The sequence below is a fragment of the Patiria miniata genome, unplaced genomic scaffold (assembly GCF_015706575.1).
Source record: "Patiria miniata isolate m_02_andy unplaced genomic scaffold, ASM1570657v1 HiC_scaffold_22, whole genome shotgun sequence".
Taxonomy (NCBI): Eukaryota; Metazoa; Echinodermata; class Asteroidea; order Valvatida; family Asterinidae; genus Patiria; species Patiria miniata.
The window spans coordinates 13,643,062-13,667,084 of record NW_024037061.1 but is presented as its reverse complement, the minus strand read 5'-3'; the positions used below and the strand labels follow the sequence as shown (position 1 = coordinate 13,667,084).

General features: G+C 42.5%; 1 protein-coding gene across 3 annotated transcripts in view; it reads right to left on the bottom strand.

Moving 5' to 3' along the window:
• The window catches only part of LOC119730225 (peroxisomal acyl-coenzyme A oxidase 3-like), a 32,326-nt gene extending 9,831 nt beyond the window's left edge, over window positions 1–22,495 (bottom strand). For 2 of the 3 annotated variants that reach the window (XM_038203022.1, XM_038203021.1), the window contains exons 1-11: window positions 13,104–13,268; window positions 11,671–11,901; window positions 10,580–10,654; window positions 9,497–9,586; window positions 8,084–8,316; window positions 6,442–6,538; window positions 5,159–5,344; window positions 3,400–3,522; window positions 2,764–2,884; window positions 2,014–2,136; window positions 1,073–1,183 (exon numbers count right to left, since the gene is read on the bottom strand). In XM_038203022.1, coding sequence (XP_038058950.1) covers window positions 1,073–1,183; window positions 2,014–2,136; window positions 2,764–2,884; window positions 3,400–3,522; window positions 5,159–5,344; window positions 6,442–6,538; window positions 8,084–8,316; window positions 9,497–9,586; window positions 10,580–10,654; window positions 11,671–11,901; window positions 13,104–13,268 — 1,555 coding nt within the window. Of the gene's footprint in view, window positions 1–1,072; window positions 1,184–2,013; window positions 2,137–2,763; window positions 2,885–3,399; window positions 3,523–5,158; window positions 5,345–6,441; window positions 6,539–8,083; window positions 8,317–9,496; window positions 9,587–10,579; window positions 10,655–11,670; window positions 11,902–13,103; window positions 13,297–22,472 lie in introns of those variants that run through there. The other variant, XM_038203020.1, reaches the window with a different exon arrangement.
• Window positions 22,496–24,023: the final 1,528 nt, after the last annotated feature.

Below are 24,023 nucleotides of genomic sequence, written 5' to 3'. Positions count from 1 at the left end.
CTTTAGGTCAGAAATTATGGAAGTCAAAACACCAAGAGATGTGATGCAGGGTTCGGCCTTAACATTTTTGTTCACTAGCCAGCCGGGCTACTGAAACAGACTGTTAACTAGCCCGCAAGCAGTTTCACTGGCCGCATGTTTTGTTGTTTTTTTCTTCCTATCTTTCCATCTTTGCCGTATCCCAATAATTTTTTGACTCGCCAGCCGGGCTACTTAAGGAATAGTTTGACTAGCCCGCCGCTGTTTTGACTAGCATTTGGCTAGCGGGCTACCGCTAATTTCGAACCCTGGTGATGAAGTGATGTGATAAAGTGGCCCTATTTTGGCCCGAATCTACAAATGAAAGTTTCAGACAAACGACTCATTTAGCTTGATCACATCACATATTTTCTCAAATCCACTGCATTTTTCCTCCAAGGTTTTGTGCACCTAATCCATGTTACATGTACGTTCAAGTGTAAGTATGAACTAGATTTCAAGCCAAGGATATTCTTTTCTTCTTAAATTCAAACCCAACAATAAATTCAAAAATTTTCAGAAGTATCTACAGATGCAATAGACCTAAGACATAATGACAAGACCCTTTGTTTACATGTGCGTTTTCCTATGGGAGCCAGGTGGGGACAATGGGCTCCGTGCGCCAACAATAGAGGGCGCGTTTTTACCTCTTTTGAGAGCTCCACGAACGGGACACACAGCGTGCGCGTACTGTACTGGGTCATGCGTGAAGTACGCACGACTTCCTGATGTGCAAAAGCTATAGCCACCGCGTCTTTGCATGAGCGTCAGGTGTTGTCGGCGCACGAATACGTTCGCATTCAACTTGCGATGTCTCCGAGACTAATCCCCGCCTCTAATAACTTTGGATACATTCGAAATACACAGTGGAGGGATCGGGAACCAGTCTATGTCACCCCCAACTTCTTTTCTGGCCGTTGATGGGGTGCTTGTGAACAGAGCCCATAGGCTGCATCCCTACCTGGCTCCCATAGGAAAGCACACATGCAAACAAAGAGTGACGTCATTACGTCTTAGGTCCATTGCTGTATATGGGACTTAATATATTTCTGACCTCCAGGATTCATGACGTCCTGTTCCCTGGTGTACGTGAAGCGCTGTTTGGCGATGCTATCCATGTCATTCAGGAAATCCACTGAGCCCATAGGAGAGGAAATAGTCTCACCTATAAATGGAAAAAAGAAATGAAAAGGCTCAATCAAGATATATATCTATTCAAAGGAAGCATATATGATGTATATATACATACATATATTTCTTTGCATTAATTTTGCATAAAATTTACTTAGTAAAATGGTATACAATTGTATTTGATTTTCTTTAAATGATTTTGTAATTTGTCGGGTTTTGGGGGTTTTTTGGGGGGTTTTTTTATATTGTGGAAAATAAACAAACCTGAAACCTGAAACCTGAAATTTGCGTAATCCATTTTTAAGGTATTTTTTATGTTCTTTGAAACTTGTTTTGTTGCTTTAGGGTTTAAAAAGAGGTTGTGTATCAGGATGAGATTGTTCTTAATTCTTTTGGACAAAAACAAAAAAATGTCTTTTCATGTCTATCCACAAAATTTGAAAAGTCCAGAGAACAACTCAAATAATCTTGTACAAATATTGCTTACATTTATCATGTTGGAATGCCGTTTTGACCAGTGCACATCTTTGGTCGATACAAACGTTCAAATGAAGCTAAATGTAGTTTGCGATTTCATCAGCAATATTTTCACTGCCACACTGACCCTTTGGAGTCAACACAATAAAAAGCCTCAAAACTTGTAGAGAAAACTTCCTTGATGGGATTCACTAATTAGGAAAGAAACTCTGCTATTATACACGACGGAATCTTTCAGGGAAATTTTATCAGCCACTGCTTGACTAAGCAGCAATTTCTCCTTAATATTTCTGGAGTTATTTTTGAGTTGACTCCTTACCAAAACGAGTTTGCCTTGTTCTATACCAACTAAGATACACAAGTTATATTGAAATCGGTTTTTCCTACCATCTTTCTTGGCCTGGGCAAATCCCATCAAATAGTTGCTTGTCTGTATCAGTAGGACGTTGTTGTCACCTTCGTAGGTGCAGTTGGGATCGTGGTCATTACGCAACTGGCCAAAGCCGCTTGCTGATGACAGAACAACAACATTTTGCAGGTTAGTTTAAAGAGCTGTTTTGTGTTTTGTCCCTCTTCTGCTTCCCTTTAGGAAACACAAGCACCGGTTTGTATCAAATTTTGAATGCTTCATGTAGTCAAGACATTCATGCTAAGTGTTTATTTAGGTTCAAACTGACAAATCAACGTGTACCAGGCATGCAACAGGTAAGTCACAAAAAAAGAGGAAATTCAAATCTTTCCAAGACTTTGTACAGTGCTTTTCTATTTTCAATGACACACATGGGAGGTCAAAAAAGAGCAAATCAGCTGATCCGAGGAAAAGTTGCATGCCTGGTGTACCGGTGATCACTAACATTTCAAGTTTTTTCATGAATGGTCAATAGTCCAAAGGGAAAGACAAAAAAAAATGCACTTTTTATGACATTGGTGACAAAACTTTGCAAGACATCAGTCTACAATTCTAAAAGGCTCAGAGGTGGGGGGGGGGGGGTATTGACTAGCAAGGAATTTGTCATGGTGTCTGCATATTGAGGATTCTGTGATTTGAAGGTTTGAGCAGAATTTTCGCAGATAACTGCCAATCAATTGTAAAACACTTTTCGTGAGGCATGACAGCCTTTACGTTGAACTCTTTACCATAAAGGAAGCCGTGTCCCCCACAGGCCTCTCTGCCTTCTTGGATGGCGTCCCTGGCCGTCCACGTCGTCAGTGACTTACTGGAACACGTCAGGGCGTGGATCTCCTTACCCATCTCAGCCTGAAACAGTATGATGAAAACGATCAAGCTTCAATCAATAATGCATACATTCACCGTTCAAGTACCCCCACAATGTGACAATGACAAAGAACGACTATGGCCAAGTTCAGGCAGGGACCATTAGTCGACTAGTGGTTGATTTGTGACATACCTTACGCCTGCGCACTGATAGCAATGTGCAAACATCTCTAGTCGAACGCTCGTCAAAATGTCATCGCAAAACTTCTGGATCCTAGCTCCCTGCCATACGTTATGAATGCACACGGCTATAGGTTACCAGCGAAGCAACCAACCCCAGTAGGCTGGTTCCAAATAGTCGACTAGCGTAGTCAACCACCGTCGACTAGACAGAGTTCGGGCAAACGTTAGTTAACCATTGGTCAACTATAGTCCTTGCGCAAACTTGGCCATTACTGTCAAAAACTTTAAGTCTGCATACAATGTGCCATGCAAGCAAATGCACCAATATGTGCATGCATACTGGTTCATTTCCACGGTCCTTGTGAGTAACTTACATGTCTCTCATCTGTCTCGCCAGACAACGTCACCATGGTGAAATCGTGGAAGTTTTCAAACAAGTAGTTGACGAAAATGTGATGAGCGTACATGGCTGTTATGTACGGGATCAACCGCCATTGCTGGAAATACAAAACACAATTAAGTATTGTTGCTAACATATTCAAAACCCGTACTGTTTTGGTGAGAGATTTGACTCATCTTTTAAACTGTACTTTAGTCAATGATTTTTAAGTTCATCAGTGATGGATTATTTACCAAGCCAGATGCAACAGATTGCAATAGGTTTTGAAATCTATGAGACCTTCTTGGATAGTCATAAACTGCATGTTATCGGAAAATTTTAACATGTGACCGGCTCCACCAAAAAGGGTATTAAGTCACACTGAGCATTATTGTGTAATGGGCCTGCTCAACATTGAGAGGGTGAAAATTTTGTCAAAATGTGATTTTCATTTTTTGTCATAAATGACTTCTTTAATACCTACAGTTTCAGGCTTCATTCACAGAAATGTTGATTTGGATGAATGAAAAGGAAAAAACAACCATTTTGTGCGCATCATTCTGTTGTTCTACCACAAATCCTGCTATTTCAAAGCCTGTTTTCTCAGTTGTGTAATTTTAACTCCAAGGGAGTAATTAATATGCAAATACGTCATATCTCCAGAACGGGAGGGACTGTGGAGCTCCACTATATACCAAATGAAAGCTTACATTGTGGGCTTTCCACCATGTATATAACTCAATTTCACTTTTTTGCGACATAATACCCTTTATTGTGGAGCCGGTCACATATGTGATGCGATCAAGCTACATGAGTCGTTTGTCGGGAATTTTCATTTGGAGATACAGACCAAAATAGGGCCACTTCATCACATCACTTCATCACATCTCTTGGTGTTCGGACTTCCATAATTTTTGAACTAAAGATGGTACCAGCATGCGGTTTTAACAGCAGTAATGCTGAGATTGTAATAAAAAAAAATTGACCGGGGTCGACAAACGACTCATTTAGCTTGATCGCATCACATATACTGGAGCTGACATCCCATTGAACAATGCCATAGTTGAATCCTATATGTACATGAAGGCTGATTGCCTCAGATTATGAGGGCTGTTTGGCCTGTGAATGGTTGATGATTTGTTTGATTATTTCACACTAGGCAGGCCTCTCACTTTGACAATAGTTAGGCAGGGTTTCTGGCCAGATTATATGTGGAGTTTTAGGGTTAAAGAGAAAATACAACATTTGCAAACATCAAAAAATAAAACTACCAAATCATTTTGAAATACCTTGCTGGACTGTTAGTGAATGACAGTGTAAAGCATCCTGTAAAATCATGGCACCTGGTATTCTGTCATTTTCAAGAAAAGTGGTATTTTTGTATCAATTTCCAACACTGGTCGGCCAACCAGCGTTGGAAAAAACTGGCTTTTTTTCAAATATTGGCCCCAATTGACCATCGCACTTGTTTGCAATCGATTACACACCTATGAACGGGTACAAGCCAGCTAGACTGGTTCCCTGACCTTACAATTCCCCAATGTATGTAAACTGCTCTGTTTCTTCTTATATGGAGTCCGGGAACCAGACTACAGGGAAATGATTGTTTTTCTTGGTTTTTATAGCACTTTCGAACCCAAAACCTCAAAAAAGTCAGTTTAACTATATTTGCTATATATTTCCAACCCCCCAATTCCATCCATTTCTGAAAATTACAGCAAAAGCAAATGATGTATATTCCCTTTAAGTAATACCTGCAGTTGGTATTCAATGACTGGGATCTCTTGGCCGTCATCCGTGGGTCCAAACTGTCTCCGGACGGCCGAGTAACGGACAGCGATGGTCATGGCTTTCTTCAGATTGCACACACCGACGCTGGCGATACCCATACGACCTGCTGACAGAGAGCCCAATGAAGCACTGAAGCGCTTGCTGGGATCCTGGGCATGCAATCAATAATCAAACAAAATCAATATGAAATCTACTCAACTATAAAGATATCAACAAATGGCAAAAGATCTCTCTCATAGGACACCTTCGTAGGAAAATTACAGCTGCGCGTTCAACGCCATCAGGTGTGTGAGCGCGCCTTGTACAAAATGCTCTAAACTCACGCACACGTTGCTCGAAATTTCTTCGAAATACGGCGCAGCCGATGCGCGTCACGAAAAAAATGCTGATGCACGTGGCAATCTGTAGGAAGTGATGTCATTTGAGAGATACCTATCTGACCAACTGATGAGGATCTACATGTATTGAAACACTTTTATGATCCTGGCAGTGAAATTAATTTACAATCAAAAATTGAATTTAATCAAAATGAAAAAATAAAAAATAAATTGATTGTTGTTTTTTTAATGGCAATGACCCGTCAACAAGGAACCAAGGCTGTGTTTAAATGACGTGGCTATGGCTAGAAATAACACATGCACCTATGAATGTAGTCGAAGCCACTTCCCATACAAGCCTGTGTTACAGCCGACCGTATAGCCACGTCATTCTGATGCAGCACAAGTGAGACACTGAAACACTTGTTGAATAAGCCGGTTCGGTATTTCAATGACCTGAGGTCATTCAGGATAACATCTCTGACGTGATGTTATGTGAGCGCCCATTCTGCTGGTAATGTACACGCAAGCGTTGTGCGCCTGCGTTCACGCGTCTTCGAAACGTTCGATTATCCCGAATGACCCGTGACCCATATCATTGTGCACATGCGCAGTTGAAATACCGAACTGGCATATTCTTAATGGCAAACATACATGCATGAACAATCAATAAACAATTGCTCAGTGAAGGAAAATGGGACTTGCTGACAAGAAGCCCTTTGAGGCCCTTCGATGCTTTTTAGAATTCTTTCAGTAAAATCACAAACAGATTATTCAATATTTGCCAATATATCCTGCATTAGTTTCTCACTTTCAATTACGCAACTGAAATTGTTTGATCACTCCATTCAATGTTTACTTGTATGTACTGTATGTAATAATTTAAAGATACTCTTAGTAATCATTGGCTTTTCAAAAAAAGTACTTACCTTATGGGGTGTGATATATTTGCCATCACGAGACACGTCGGCCATCTTATTGAGTAGATTTTCTTTTGGAATGCGATAATTATCGAAAATGACAAACCTGCAAGACAAGGGGAGGAACTCTGATACTTCAGGGCAAGCAACTTAATTAACCCTCCTGCTATGTGCTATTTAAAGGGAATGTACAACATTTGCTTTTGCCGCAGTTTTCAGAAATAAATGAATTTGGAGGATAAGTATGTTATAGCAAATATTGTTCAACTGACTTGTTTCACGTTTTGGGCTTGTAGATGCTGGAAAAACATAGAAAACCAATCATGTTCTTGTAGTCTGGTTCCCTGACCCCATTTAAGATAAAATGGAGAATTGATAGACTTTAGGGAATTGTAAGGTCAGAGAATCAGTCTAGCAGGCTTGTACCCCTTCACAGTTGTGTAATCAATTGCAAAGAAAATGCGGAATAACTAATTATGAAAAAGTAGGAGCAGTTTTTGAAAAATAGCCAGTTTTCTCCAACGCTGGTCGGCCGACCAACATTGGAAAAATACAATTTTTCTTGAAAATGTCAGCACACCAGGAGCCATGATTTTACTGGATGCTGTAGACTGTCATTCCCTAACAATCCAGTATGGTATTTTGTGATAATTTGATCATTTCGTTTTGTGATGTTTGCAAATGTTGTATCTTCCCTTTAATGTGCTAAGCTATTAGCCACAACATCTTCACGTGAGCATCAGGGGTCGTCGGTGCGCGAATACGTTCAAACTTAATTTGCGATGGTCTCCGAGACCAATCCCTGCTCCCAATAACTATGGATCATTCGAAATATGCAGTGGATGGACCAGGAACCAGTCTAGGTCCAGTTTGGGTAAAGTCTTTATATTTACCCAAACCAAACAGCGCCCTCCTATTGTGTCGGCCATATCTCAAATGGGCTAATAAACTGGGACTTGGTGGATTTTGTAAAAGTAGGAAAGTATATCCCAAATGTATGACTCCCAAATCACCAAAATGGTCAGTATTATCAGGGAAGTATATTATAAATAGGTTAAACTCCCAGTGTCTGGTGGTGAAACAAAATGCCACACAATTCATGACGTTAATTACTGGTCGCTGTGTTATGTATATAGGCAATTCCACAGTTACTCACATTACATATTCGTAACGTGAGTAACAGATTTTGTGCGTCTTGTTTATTATACATAACACATTTTTCTGGATGTCATCTTTGGTGCTTAGGTAGGTCTAGGTCTACTCCATCTACCATGGGGATAACAGTTATTAAACCTTTTCAGTAAGGTAATTACAGCCCAAGGAAACTCAAAAGTACATCAAATATGTAACGTGAGTAACCGTGGAATTGCCCATATGCACTCCATTAGAGAGATTTTTGTAGTATGGTTTGTCATAACTCCATCACATTTTCATTCACAAGTAAATCACAAGTCCAATCACAAGTCCAGGCACAGGAAACAGGTTTGAAAACACAGCAAAGCTTTTGTCACAGTTCATTTGAATAGCTTGTGTCTTGAACTGGGACAGGGTTACTTAATTGTGACGGACTAGCGAGGACTCAAGGGTGTGTGACAGACTCAATGTCAACACTGCGAAGGAAGACCCGACACAACAATTTGCAGAATCTCACCCATTATCCAGACCATTCAGTCCCATCTTCTTGCCCATGTCCCCCACCACGAGCCCAGGCAGTCCGTGGAGGGTCTTGGGATCCCTCAGCGGGACGATGAAGACGTGAAGGCCGTGACACACCCCGTCAGGGGTGTAGAGCTGGGCGTACAGGACAGCGTGAGTGGCCGTCTTGCCCATCAGACCCACCCAGCACTTGGCGGCCTCGATGTCTGGGGTGTTCAAGATGAACTCCTGAAAACAAATGAGATAGCATAGTGTGTGTATTTAATTATCTTGGCACATGTTTCTGACTAACATTCCTGATCTGTGCCGAAAACAAGAACTTTTGGAATAATTTGGCCTTACTCTTGAAGTTTCAATCGACGTTTTCATTCTTAATTATCTTAATTAAACTTGATTCAAAGTTTAAGAATAAGACATATTGTTTCCCTTCACAAAAATATCTCCAAGTTGTCACATCCAAAACAAAAAGTTTTGGAATACATTGGCTCAACTCTTGAATTTTCAGTCGATGTTTTCATTCATATCTGGTTCCAAAATTCCAACTTAATTCAAAACTTAGGAATAATGACACATAAAGTTTCCCCTCACAACAAGATCTCTAAGTTGTCACACCCAAAACAAGAAGTTTTGGAACATTTTGGCTCAACTCTTGAACTTTCAATATTTTTTTTTTTTTCATTTTTATCTGGTTCAACGTTCAAACTTAAATTCAAATATTAAGAATAAGACATCAATTTTTCCTTCACAATGAGATATCAAAGTTTTCACACCCAAATTTACACTAACAGAAACATTGATAATACAGGTGTTCCCAGGCTATCCTCATGCAGCACATGTTTAAAGCTATAGTCCATCATTTGCAGCCATCCGAAAAAGTAACTGGCATATTATTGTTGAAAAACATACTTGGTTGAAAGATAGTAAGTGGACTAAACTCCCTGTGAAATAAATCTTTCTGGCAAGCTATCATTTTGAAGTAATCAACGAAAGAAGGCTTTTCCAACGGTGCGTCTTAAGACGCACCGTAGGAAAATTTAAATTAGAAGTTCGTTTTGTTATTCGGCGCAGCGCGCGCAAGCATTGGCACGACGCACAGGCGCGCGCGGTTGCTATAATTCGTCGGATCAGTGCGCGACATCGCGTATAGCTGCAATTCAAAACAATTCAAAACATGATTCAGCAACTTTTGATTTGAAATTGAGATCCTAGAATGCTGTTTTTCTCGGAATATACAGCTGAAGCTGAGCTGAAACTTCATCAGGTTAGTTGTGCAGTATCCTTCATTAGATTTTGAACACTTTTCTTGCTTCAAACGAACAAAATGCACAAATTACAAATGATGGACTATATCTTTAAACTTCTAGAAATAAGGTTTTGGTTAGATTTCAAAAACCCCAAATTCTTTTACCTGCGTTTTAGGATCAAACGTCGCTGTAGTTCTCATGGCCTTTGTGTTGCTACCGTGGGCAAGCTCCGTCAGGGCAAAGCACCCACAGATCTGCAACAAGAAAGAATCTTGGCGTCATGTCTCCAGCAGTTTTCACATTTAATTTTTGGGTTAGTTAAGAAGTAAAGATCAATACAGTTTGATCAAACTTGTTTGAAACCTCTTAACTGAATTGATTATATCTGAAGTGCACTTGAATGGAGAGTAGGTCTATTAGGGTTCAACCTTAGCGTACACCGTAAATTATGATTCAATCCAAACAAACCGAATCACAAGCTAATGACTTTTCGACAGAATCTCACAAAATGGGGAAAAAAACAATCACCTTTCTTAAAGGGAATGTACATCACTGGTTTTTGATGTAATTTTCAGAAATGAACTATTTGAGGGCTTAGTATATCGATCAAATATTGTTACACTGACATTTTTTAAGTTTTGTGTTCGAAAAGGTTGGAAACACTAAGAAAAACAAAAATGTTCAAGAAGTCTGTTTCCCCGACTCCACAAAATATAAAATGGATCAATTTATAGTTGATGGGAAATTGTAAGGCACGGGAACCAGAGTCTAGCTGGCCTGCACCCGTTCATGAACATGTAACCAATAGCAAACAAAATTTGGACTGAAAAAAATGTAAATTTGGAGCAGTAGTTGAAAAATAGTTAGGTTTTTCCAACGCTGGTCGGCCGACCACCGTTGGAAATGTATACAAAAATACCATTTTCTTGAAAATGACTTCACACCAGGTGCCTTAATTTTACAAGATGCTTGAGATTGTCATTTACCAACATCCTAGTAAGGTATTTCGTAAAATCTTGGTAGTTTTATTTTTCGATGATTGCAAATGTTGTATATTCCCTTTAACCTCATAATATCTAAGTGATACACACATATTAACACGAAGTACAGTGTATGCGCTTCCTACTGTATGTGAAAAGCCCCATTTCTCTGGGCCTCTTGCAGCACGATCCTTCCAAATTCTATAACTTGCTGTGCGGGAATCAAATAGACGAGCACATTTTTTTGTTCTCCTGGCAGGTACATACCTTCAAAGCCTGTGACTGTTCAGCATATCTGAGATGATGCTCCTTGCCAAGAGAAACAATGGAGCTTAGAAACACCTGCAGAGAAAGAACATGAAGAACAAGAACTTTTTCAGATCACTGTCTAGTACGCTAAATCTTACGGACACAGCGCCCTACTGTACAGTGACTAGGAGGGACTCTTATGCGTTGCCGCCGAATGACTAGTGCAAAACAAAAACATTTGACACCTTACATAAAATGTATGCATACTTTGCCCAATAGGTGTGAACCAGTGTGTGTACATGTTCTACATGACCCCCGAGGACCGACACACAAAGGGAGAACAACAGATCCTTAGTCCTCGAGAGTTGAGTCTTTTGTTGGAAACGGTCCTTTGTAGTAAGTTTGTGTGCTTAGTCTATGGGAGAGTGTTATGTTACAGGGACAAAGGAAAACACAAAGCATTGTCCTCGAGAGTATAGTAAAACAAGAGTGTGTGCACCCCAGCATGTCTCAAAAGGTACTAAGCTCGTGTATGTGGTCACATAGCGTAACCTTAAAGGTATAGTCCATCATTTGTAATTTGTGCATTTTGTTCGTTTAAAGCAAGGGTGCTGTTTAAACAAGGGTGCTGAACAACCAACCTGATGAAGTTTCAGCTCAGCTTCAGCTGTATATTTCGAGAAAAACAACATTTTAGGATCTCAATTTCAAGTCAAAAGTTGCTGAATCATGTTTTGAATCAGGCCTGAATTCAGCGCTCGAGACACGTTCTCACTGAGCCGATTGCAGCTATGCGATGTCGCGCACCGATCCAACGAATTATAGCAACCACGCCCGCGTGTGTGTCGTGTCAACGCTCTTCACTGAATAAAAACATGGTATGCAAACGGAAATTTCCAACGGTGCTTCTTAAGACGCACCGTTGGAAAGGCCTTCTTTCGTTGATTTCCTCAAAATGAAAGCTTGACAGAAAGAATAATTTCACAGGGATTTTAGTCCCATTACTATCTTTCAACCAAGTATGTTTTTCAACAATAATAATGTCAGTTAGTTTTTGGATAGCTGCAAATGATGGACTCTGGCTTTAAATTCAAGAAGGAAGTCCATACCTGATAGTTGAGCAGGTACTTGATAGACAGCGACATGTCGTAGGCTCCCATGCCGTCCACCATCCACTGCATCTGGGTGATGTTCTCAATCAGTTTCTCGATAGGCAGGATGTTCAGCTCCATGATGCGTTTGAGCCGGAGGTGGGTGATCTCCCGGTCCTCAGCCAGGGCCACGTCGTGATAGTGATGCTGGAAGACCGTTTCGTTCTCCATCAGCGACCACAGATTGTGCTGTCGAGAATTAACATACAAACATGACATAAAGTTTATTTGGACTCCTTTAAAGCTATAGTCCATCATTTGCAGCCATCCGAAAAAGTAACTGGCGTATTATTGTTGGTTGAAAGATAGTAAGTGGACTAAACTCCCTGTGAAATTAATCTTTCTGGCAAGCTATCATTTTGAAGTAATCAACGAAAGAAGGCCTTTCCAACAGTGCGTCTTAAGACGCACTGTAGGAAAATTTAAATTAGTAGTTCGTTTTGTTATTCGGCGCAGCGCGCGCAAGCATTGGCACGACGCACAGTCGCGCGGTTGCTACAATTCGTCGGATCAGTGCGCGACATCGCGTAAAGCTACAATTCAAAACATGATTCAGCAAATTTTGATTTGAAATTGAGATCCCAAGAATGCTGTTTTTCTCGGAATATACAGCTGAAGCTGAGCTGAAACTTCATCAGGTTAGTTGTTCAGTATCATTCATTAGATTTTGAACACTTTTGTTGCTTCAAACGAACAAAATGCACAAATTACAAATGATGGACTATATCTTTAATTCTCATCTAGTTTGTGCAGTGATGCTTGCCTCCCATCTGCCCGACCCATGGGGTTTGAATCCCATCCAGGTGGCCTGGGGTTCCAATCCCATCATGATTCTCTGGGTTTGCCTTGGAATACCATTGGAAGTTTTTTTTTTCTAACTGAACATTTCCTTATCGTCTCTTCTGTCTATGTTTCTTCAGGCTCTCAAGCTGCAGTGTCTACAGATGCAAGGGTGTCAATTGCTTCTGAAAAGTGTGGGGGCGTACCTTGATCAGAACTAAATGTGAGCCCGAAGCCCTAACAACGTGGGGAAAATTGTGGGTTCTAGATGCTCTGTGGTGCAATCCAAGACAATTTCTGCCAACTTTAAGCATTTTTTGTTCAGCCAAAGATCATTATTTAAACATCATTTTTTAGTTTGGAGTCATTGAATCAGCCATTCTGAGCTAAAGCAGCAAATGTAGGCTACAACGTTTATTTTGGGACGACAACATTTTTGGGGGGGAGCGGGACAGGGGACAAACAGTATACCCCCCCCCCCCTTTTTTAAAGTGTGGGGACAACCACATTGTTTGATCGTGGCAAATTTATAATTCCTAGCCAGTTGTGGGAACTGGGGTCTATTACCATTGGTATGAGTGAACATAACATAAAGTAGGTCCAGCACTCACTTTAAATTTGACAGCCTCTTCCCCATCCACGATTAGTTTCATTGCCTTCCAGTTGAAGGATGCTCGTTTCCTGTATTCATCCAGGGGACCGGTGGGTTGGTCGGGTACCAGCGAGTCCCAATCATCGGGGACGGTCGTGACTCGTGATGCCATACGTGCCGCCATTGCTAGTCAGCAGATTACTGGTTACTGGCTACAAAATAAATTGGGAAGAAAAAAGGAAAATGGTTCAGGTTTTTCACAATCTCCAATTTGGAACACAACACAGATGTGCGCCTTTTCGAACACGGTGCATTCATTTCCAGACACAGTGTCATCAATGTTCTTTTTAAAACACGCTGTGTTCCAACAGAAATGTTGAGATGGCTTTTTCACCTGTAGGGTGGACAAGGAAAAGTCCCATTTGGAACACAACATTTTTTAAAAACATGTGTATACGGTGTACTCCTTTCCAAATACAATTCAGTGTGTTCCTTTTGAAACACACTGTTCTGAAAGACACTGTTAGACCTGACAAGAAAGTCCTTCTCGTCTATTGGGATATTAACAAAATAAATGCATTTAAAGGAAAAGAAACCTACATTTGAATCCAAAGTAACAAATGAAGAACTCCACATTTCTACTTTTACATTACCTTTTTCGTACTGTCACCAATACTTTTTAAGGTTTAAATCCAAGATAGCATGCCCTGCTTCCAAGACTGAATGACAAGTACATGTACAGTGCTCAGGTGACTATATGTTAAGCTACGTGATAACAACACTGAAAGGCACTTGTAGTCCCTCATACAGATTTAGTTCCTACACGTGCACTTATTCTGAATAAGTCCGTTGACCTCATTTTCCAAATACAAGATAAAATCTTTTTATGGGGAGTCCAAATGCACTTGAAAGTGAACTACTGAACTTTTTGACAAAGTGTTGCAGGTGATCACTAATGAATATCAACTTGCAAGTAGTTCCATCAAAAGTGTTTGGTTACGAATATTTTTTTCAAACGATACACCAGGGTAATGCCATCCACAATGTACAGAGGCAGAGATCGTATGATTCAGGAAATGTTCAGCTACCCCTAAAGCTATTGTGATTATAACGATACGGACAGGCCCTCGTAGTCCTTCATACAGATTTAGTTCGTAAACGTGTAATTATTCTGAATAAGTCCACTGACCTCATTTTTCAAATACAAGATAACACTCTTTTTATGTGGAGTCCAAATGCACTTGAAAGTGAACTATTGAACATTTTGACAAAGTGTTGCAGGTGACAACTAATGAATATCAACTAGCAAGTAGTCCCATCAACAGTGTTTGGTTAAAGGGAAAATACAACATTTGCAAACATCGAAAAATAAAACTACCAAGTTTTTACGAAATACCTTACTAGGATGTTGAATCATGAAAAAAAGTAAAACTGCTGCAAACTGCTTACTGACTGGATGGACCTGAAATATATAAATCTAAAATTAATGTGGCCTGACGTTGCGAACTTAGCAAGTTCTTCTTCAGAGGCTAAAACAGAAATGACAGAGATACAAATGTACATACATTAACATGGGGGTGCACACAAACATGCAGGGCTGAAAGAAGAAACACAAAAGGAGGATTAGGAGGGAAAGGTGTGGAAAGATGCAGGGGAGGGTGGATGAGAGAACAAAGAAACAAAGGGAGATGGCAAACCACAAGGGGTCTGGTGTAAACAGGGGAGGGACCAGAAAGGGGAAGGATCAAAGGTCACAGGGAGTGGGAACGGACAAAAGAGTGTGAGAGTGAAGGGATGATGCGGGGGGGGGGGGGGGGGACAGTATTGAGGTGGAAAGGGATGAAAGATGGCGGGAGATGTGTAAACACAAACAAGGAAGACCAGATGGATTATCTGTAACAGAGGACAATGGAGGAAGAAAAGGATTAATCATTTCCAAGTTGGATGTTGAGACCATGTGGTTGAATAGTTCGAAGACGATTCATCCACACCTTCTCTCTGCTGAGGCGAACTGACTCTTTGCGATGGCCAAGAGATTCAATGCCCTGCAAAATCATATCAGAAATGGAGTGGTTAGGCAGGTTGAAGTGATGACCAACAGGGGTGTCTAGTTTCTTGGTGTTGACCGTTGACCGATGGGCATAGAAACGCTTCTTGAGCGTATTCTTAGTCTCACCTACATACTGCACTCCACAGACCCTGCAAGAAATGAGATATATGACATTAGAGGTGTTACAAGTGATGTTACCAATGGTTCTGTGGGTAGTGACAGAAGAGTGGCCAGAAAAGGAGTCAGACTCCTGGATATGAATCTGGCAGACAACACATCTGGAACTGCACTTGAAAGTACCATGCTGGGTGGGAGGGGGTGCATCTAAGGATGGGACTTCAGCTCGAACAATCAAGTCCCGTAGATTTCGAGGACGCCTGTAAGCCAATGTGGGGCCGTTGGGGATGGCGCGGGCAAGGCGATCTGAAGTATGGAGGATATGATGATTGTCATTAGTGATTTTGCGGAGGGGAGGGAGATTGGGGTGAAACGTGGTAACCAAGGGAATCATGGGTTTGGCCATGGCATCAGGGGCCTTTCCCGTGAGAGCTTGATTTCTGGGGATAGATTTAGCTCTGGCAATGGCACGATGAACTTGGCGAGAGCTGTGACCCCTGGCCACCAAGTTGTTCTTCAGTATCTGTGTATGGCGGGAGAAATCGGAATCATTAGAACAAATTCTTCTGAGTCTGAGTGCCTGGCTAAACGCTATGCCAGTTTTGCAGTGCCTGGGGTGACAGCTGGAGGAGTGGAGGTACTGGTGGGTGTCTGTGGGTTTGGAATACAGGTCAGTGGTTAGTGAGTTGCCTTGCTTGCGGACGGTGACATCCAGAAAGTGGGTTTGGTGAGCCGAGAACTCCGATGTGAATTTGATGGTTCTGTGGAAGGAATTGATGTGGTTAGTGAAGGTCAAGAGACTGTCCTCATCACTGGTCCAGATGAAGAAAACATCATCAATATATCTCCACCAGATCCAAGGGCGACATGGGGCCGAGGCAAGAATGCGTTCTTCGAGGTCACCCATGAAGAGGCAAGCCATCGACGGGGCCATGCGAGTGCCCATTGCAGTGCCGTGTACCTGTAGATAGTGTTCACCAAGGAAGGAAAAATTGTTCTTCGTTAGTATAAGTCTCATGAGGGTGCCAACATCACTGATGGGAGGAGTCGTGTGTCCTGCCTTGGCCAGAGCCAAGGAGCAAGCACGAACTCCCTCCTCATGTGGGATGTTGGTGTACAGAGATGAGACGTCGAAAGTCCCAATGATGGCTGTGCTGGGAATCTGGTCCTTGATTCCTTCAAGCTTGCGTAGGAAGTCTGGGGTGTCGTGAATGTATGACGAAATCTGTGGGACAAGGGGTTTGAGAAAACTGTCAATGAACAGGGAGATGCGTTCCGTGGGTGAGCCATTACCGGAGATGATGGGTCTACCGGGGTTGCCAGTCTTGTGAATCTTGGGTAGAAGGTAAAATCTGGCAGTCCTACAATCACAGGGAGAAAGAAATTTGTGAGCTTTCTTCGACAACTGGTCACGTGATCGCATATCGTCAAGTACCTGTTGTATATCTTGACAGAAAGTGCCTGTGGGGTCAGAGTCAAGGCGGGTATAGTTAGTGCGATTATCCAACTGGCGGTGGGCCTCATCAATGTACTGCTGACGATCCATGATGACCACAGCTGAACCTTTATCTGCTGGCTTGATGATGATGTCGGTGCGAGAGCGCAAGGAGTTGAGAGCCAGGCGCTCCTCTCTGGGGAGATTATCATGAGTCCTGTGGGGGAAGTTGTCCGGGTTAGTGACTTGGGAATTGATAACTTGAACGTATGTCTCTATGGCTGGCACACGATTCTTGGGGGGTACCCATGAACTCTTGACTCGAAAAGGCTCTGGCTCACACGGTTCACTGTCCAGGAAAAACTCACGCAGGCGGATTCTACGGTAGTATTCCGTGAGATCTTGGCTGAGCTGAACCTGGTTCACAGAACGGGGAGCGGGACAAAAATTGAGACCCTTGGAGAGAAGTTTGTGCTCTCAGCAGTGTCAATTTACACGTGAGGACCTCCATCAGAATATTTCCCACCTTGACTCCCAACTCAAATCCAGTTGTTCTGACTCCACGTACAGGAATTTCCATGATGAGATTGAAAGGGGTTTGTCTAACCTTGACTCTGTCCTACTCAACAGGAGAAACAAGAAGATTGGTGGCTTGCTTGCCAAGCAACAGCAACGCAGACACAGACGTTTCAGACGTCCTAGGTCCCCATCTACCACGCCACCGCCAGAACCCCCTGTCAACACTGTAGTTAATCTTTCTTCCTCATCAATATCTGACGCAGAGCACAAACTTCTCTCCAAGGGTCTCAATTTTTGTCCCGCTCCCCGTTCTGTGAACCAGGTTCAGCTCAGCCAAGATCTCACGGAATACTACCGTAGAATCCGCCTGCGTGAGTTTTTCCTGGACAGTGAACCGTGTGAGCCAGAGCCTTTTCGAGTCAAGAGTTCATGGGTACCCCCCAAGAATCGTGTGCCAGCCATAGAGACATACGTTCAAGTTATCAATTCCCAAGTCACTAACCCGGACAACTTCCCCCACAGGACTCATGATAATCTCCCCAGAGAGGAGCGCCTGGCTCTCAACTCCTTGCGCTCTCGCACCGACATCATCATCAAGCCAGCAGATAAAGGTTCAGCTGTGGTCATCATGGATCGTCAGCAGTACATTGATGAGGCCCACCGCCAGTTGGATAATCGCACTAACTATACCCGCCTTGACTCTGACCCCACAGGCACTTTCTGTCAAGATATACAACAGGTACTTGACGATATGCGATCACGTGACCAGTTGTCGAAGAAAGCTCACAAATTTCTTTCTCCCTGTGATTGTAGGACTGCCAGATTTTACCTTCTACCCAAGATTCACAAGACTGGCAACCCCGGTAGACCCATCATCTCCGGTAATGGCTCACCCACGGAACGCATCTCCCTGTTCATTGACAGTTTTCTCAAACCCCTTGTCCCACAGATTTCGTCATACATTCACGACACCCCAGACTTCCTACGCAAGCTTGAAGGAATCAAGGACCAGATTCCCAGCACAGCCATCATTGGGACTTTCGACGTCTCATCTCTGTACACCAACATCCCACATGAGGAGGGAGTTCGTGCTTGCTCCTTGGCTCTGGCCAAGGCAGGACACACGACTCCTCCCATCAGTGATGTTGGCACCCTCATGAGACTTATACTAACGAAGAACAATTTTTCCTTCCTTGGTGAACACTATCTACAGGTACACGGCACTGCAATGGGCACTCGCATGGCCCCGTCGATGGCTTGCCTCTTCATGGGTGACCTCGAAGAACGCATTCTTGCCTCGGCCCCATGTCGCCCTTGGATCTGGTGGAGATATATTGATGATGTTTTCTTCATCTGGACCAGTGATGAGGACAGTCTCTTGACCTTCACTAACCACATCAATTCCTTCCACAGAACCATCAAATTCACATCGGAGTTCTCGGCTCACCAAACCCACTTTCTGGATGTCACCGTCCGCAAGCAAGGCAACTCACTAACCACTGACCTGTATTCCAAACCCACAGACACCCACCAGTACCTCCACTCCTCCAGCTGTCACCCCAGGCACTGCAAAACTGGCATAGCGTTTAGCCAGGCACTCAGACTCAGAAGAATTTGTTCTAATGATTCCGATTTCTCCCGCCATACACAGATACTGAAGAACAACTTGGTGGCCAGGGGTCACAGCTCTCGCCAAGTTCATCGTGCCATTGCCAGAGCTAAATCTATCCCCAGAAATCAAGCTCTCACGGGAAAGGCCCCTGATGCCATGGCCAAACCCATGATTCCCTTGGTTACCACGTTTCACCCCAATCTCCCTCCCCTCCGCAAAATCACTAATGACAATCATCATATCCTCCATACTTCAGATCGCCTTGCCCGCGCCATCCCCAACGGCCCCACATTGGCTTACAGGCGTCCTCGAAATCTACGGGACTTGATTGTTCGAGCTGAAGTCCCATCCTTAGATGCACCCCCTCCCACCCAGCATGGTACTTTCAAGTGCAGTTCCAGATGTGTTGTCTGCCAGATTCATATCCAGGAGTCTGACTCCTTTTCTGGCCACTCTTCTGTCACTACCCACAGAACCATTGGTAACATCACTTGTAACACCTCTAATGTCATATATCTCATTTCTTGCAGGGTCTGTGGAGTGCAGTATGTAGGTGAGACTAAGAATACGCTCAAGAAGCGTTTCTATGCCCATCGGTCAACGGTCAACACCAAGAAACTAGACACCCCTGTTGGTCATCACTTCAACCTGCCTAACCACTCCATTTCTGATATGATTTTGCAGGGCATTGAATCTCTTGGCCATCGCAAAGAGTCAGTTCGCCTCAGCAGAGAGAAGGTGTGGATGAATCGTCTTCGAACTATTCAACCACATGGTCTCAACATCCAACTTGGAAATGATTAATCCTTTTCTTCCTCCATTGTCCTCTGTTACAGATAATCCATCTGGTCTTCCTTGTTTGTGTTTACACATCTCCCGCCATCTTTCATCCCTTTCCACCTCAATACTGTCCCCCCCCCCCCCCCCCCCGCATCATCCCTTCACTCTCACACTCTTTTGTCCGTTCCCACTCCCTGTGACCTTTGATCCTTCCCCTTTCTGGTCCCTCCCCTGTTTACACCTGACCCCTTGTGGTTTGCCATCTCCCTTTGTTTCTTTGTTCTCTCATCCACCCTCCCCTGCATCTTTCCACACCTTTCCCTCCTAATCCTCCTTTTGTGTTTCTTCTTTCAGCCCTGCATGTTTGTGTGCACCCCCATGTTAATGTATGTACATTTGTATCTCTGTCATTTCTGTTTTAGCCTCTGAAGAAGAACTTGCTAAGTTCGCAACGTCAGGCCACATTAATTTTAGATTTACTAGGATGTTGGTAAAAAATGGCAGTCTAAAGCATCCTGTAACATTATGGCACCTGGTGTAAAGTCATTTTCAAGAAAATGATATTTTTGTATACATTTCCTACGGTGGTCAGCCGACCACCGTTGGAAAAACCTAACTATTTTTCAACTACGGCTTGAAATTTACCATCTGTTAATAGTCCAAATTGTGTTTGCTATTGGTTACATGTTCATGAACGGGTGCAGAACAGCTAGACTGGTTACCTTACCTTACAATTTTCCGGCATTTATAAATTGATCCATTTCATCTTTAGTGCAGTCAGGGAACCAGACTACTTGAACTTATTGAATTTATTTTTCACAATTAAAGTATACACAGGTTTATTCAGAGTATCTAGGACTCTACGGATCGCTTTTTTAACATTTGGACATGGTCGGGCGATAGTAGAGACCGACCATGTCCAAATGTTAAAAAAGCGTAGAGTCCTAGTTACTCGGACTAACACAAGTCCCACTATTGTAACTATTCTGCAGTATAAATCTGCATTCAGGCCCCTTACGGCCAGTCTCATTCATGTTAATTAACTCTCATGACTTGCATACTGTATGCTAGCCCCATAAATGTGGCCTATTTACTGGACTGCCTCCGTAAACATAGGCCACACATCCACATGTACAAAAATCGTGTCGACTTTGCCAAATTTTGATTTTCACATTTAGGCTTACTTTGTAGATTTTTTTGCTTTAGAAGCATACTCACCCTCTTTATAGGCTAGTCAGAAAGTGCTGCCTTTTTCAGATGTCTAATTTTTGTGAAATTTCATGTTGAAATTTTGATACGCAAACGTGTAAAAATGAATCTGGAAATTTCACGAAAAATATACACTGAAAAAGGCAGCACTTTCTGATTAGCCTATAAAGAGGGTGAGTATGCTTCTAAAGCAAAAAAAACCCTACAAACTAAGCCTAAATGTGAAAATCAAAATTTGGCAAAGTCGACACGATTTTTGTACATGTGGATGTGTGGCCTATGTTTACGGAGGCAGTCCAGTAAATAGGCCACATTTATGGGGCTAACTGTATCCAAACCAACGACAAAGTAGTCTCACTGGCAAAGTAACTTCACACATTAATGTACCGTCCGCAGCTATGGACTGTGACAAGTCTATGCTAGAAAGTCACTTGCCTTTCTTGGTGAAAATGAGTAATCACATGATTCGATTGTGGCAATCAGTTTAATTCCAAGGTTCAACAAGCAGACTAACAGCCTTTGATATCATAAAACAAACGTGTGTAAGGCATGCAATCTATGTCAAAGATATACTTCACTCAGCTGCCTGCCACAAACTTCCACTTTGGCAAATTAGTCTAGTCCGAGTCTAGCTCTACTGAGTGGAGCGTTGAATTAGGGGTACCCCTCCATACCAATGGTACCCGTAATTCAACGCTCCACTCAGTAGAGCTATATGCTACTGTGACGGTGTCACCAAAGTATGGCGAATCGGTGGAGCGTTGGTATGGAGGGGTACCCGTAATTCAACGCTCCACTCAGTAGAGCTAGTCCGAGTCTAGTGTTAAAATTAATGTTAAAATTAATTTTGAACACTAGACTCGCACTAGCATGAGACATTAATACTGAGACAGTAAGACTGGTGGAGGAGGGTCGAGGATAATTTTAAAGTGTGTTTTGTTCCCTTATAAACGGAACCGGGTCCGTAGATACACGATCGCCGAACAAATGTGGGTAAAGTCGTGTTCCCTAACGTGGCGCACTTCGAAGCTTAATACCCAACTTTCCTCGTGTAGTGTTGCCAAACCTCTTTGTTGACAAACCTTAAATTCATGAAGTAAAATACTGGTACTTTTACCTTATTAATGCTTGCTATTTAACTTCTGTAAACAATTTCAATTTCATAAAATTTAATCCGAAATTCAAAAACGGTGGCGTCCGGAAATTGGGCACAAAATGGTGAAGTTTTCCCTAAGGTGGCACACTTAAACAAATCTCGGAAAATTCCAAATTAACATTTAAGAATTTCTGTAAACTTGAAAAATTCTGATAAATCATTATTATCTCTAGTGACTCTACTTACATACCCAGCCAGATGTTTGTCAGAAAATTATTTTCTTATTTTTCGGGGCATTTTCAAAGGGTTCACTTTGCACTTGAATTTTTTTTCTAACTTTGTAACGGGTAAATAAACTCGCGATTTATGAAGAGTGTTTTAGAACTGAAGAGTTGATGAAATTTCACTCTCTGACATCATGGACATGTGAAATTAAGTTACATTGCTGTAGGAAGGCGCTACAGGCGAAAAATCAAAGTGCGCCACGTTGGGGGCCGCGCCACGTTAGGGTACATCAACAATATATAACAGCCGTGTACTCTCTGAAATGTCAAAAACCGTGAAATTTACCAGAATTTCGCTCACCAAGAATAGATCACTCGGTCGTCTGTGTATCGTCGCGTCGCGAGCTTGGTCACAGCGCCCTCATCAGTCGACAAACCAACGATGACTGTTTGACAAACAGGCCGGCGGGGGCCGGGTACGGGTACCGGGTACGAGCGAATTTGACAGACGGCCGAGTTCGAGTAAACTTTCTTGGCATTGTACGTCCAGCGTCGCGCGGGAGTAGCGCTACTGTACTTGTACCGTGTTTGCAAAGAAATGTACATCCGCCATCGATCCGACAAAAAAAGGCCTCTTTCCACGAACTAAACCGATAACATGAAATTCCAAACCAAACCACATACAGTTACATGGGACTTAGCCGAAAAATTCCTGCTACTCGTGCACTGTTCGAGACCGCATTTAGACAATGTGCGCAAATGCTATCCAAAACTTCCCATAGAATTGCGCGCATTCCATACCAGATGTGATTTCTGTTTCATTGCGGACCATGTGGACAAAATTTTGAGCGTCGCATATGCATAATGCAATCCGACCGTTCGTGATTCGAAACGGAGCCTGAGCGAGTGACGGGAAATTTGAAAATATACAACACAGATGAGTTTTACAGAATTCCTACATTATCACGCTTTTCAACGAGAAAAAACGTCTCTAAACTGGAATAAAAGAATAATGAATCAGTCTTAACGGCCGTTTCAAACCTTGCAGAGTCATGACCTTGATGACGCGCAGGTCACTGGTCACGCAAAATCCAACCAATCAGAGCGTGAATTTATCAGAGTATCCCAGCGTCCTGTTTGCAGGGCGGGGGGACGGTACGAGCGAACTTTCCAAGGTGTTCGAGACACACAAGACACATTAAAACTTATTTCATCATCTTTCATTTTCTTTTAAATTTTTGGGGGGTCAACTGATGACTTTTAGAAGAAATTTCCATCCGAAGATGATCACCCCTGAAAATAGTCCTGAAGCCCATCGTCATTTTGAAAAACGATGCCTACACTCCGGATCCATTGCAAAATAGAGCGCTTTAAGGGCCCCAATTTCATCAAAATTTAACGGAACTACAAGATCACAGTCCTGTGCACGGCTTCCACCCATATTTTTTACAAACCCTCAAGTTCATGGCCCACAGCATGCTCAAATACTGAAGATTTTGAGGGCATGCAAATCCGTGATTTGGCCGCGTAGGCAATTTCGGAGCGATTTACTGGTCTGCAACCCTACTGTGCTTGTACCGTGTTTACATCCGCCATCGATCCGACAAAAAAGGCCTCTTTTCTACGAACTATAAAACCGATAACAATATTTGAAATTCCAAACCAAACCACATACAATTACAAGGGACTTACCCGAAAAAGTCCTTCTATTCCTCATATTGTTGTTGGTGGTGGTGGTGGTGTTGTTGTTTTAACAAAACAAGCGTTCCAAACAGATTGAACAGATGTGCGTGACTTTACTCGCTCTTCCAAAATACATTTACAAGCATTACGGAGGGAGTCCGTTAAAATCAACAATTTGGCATCGCTCGCCAATGCACTGTTTTACCAAAACTGC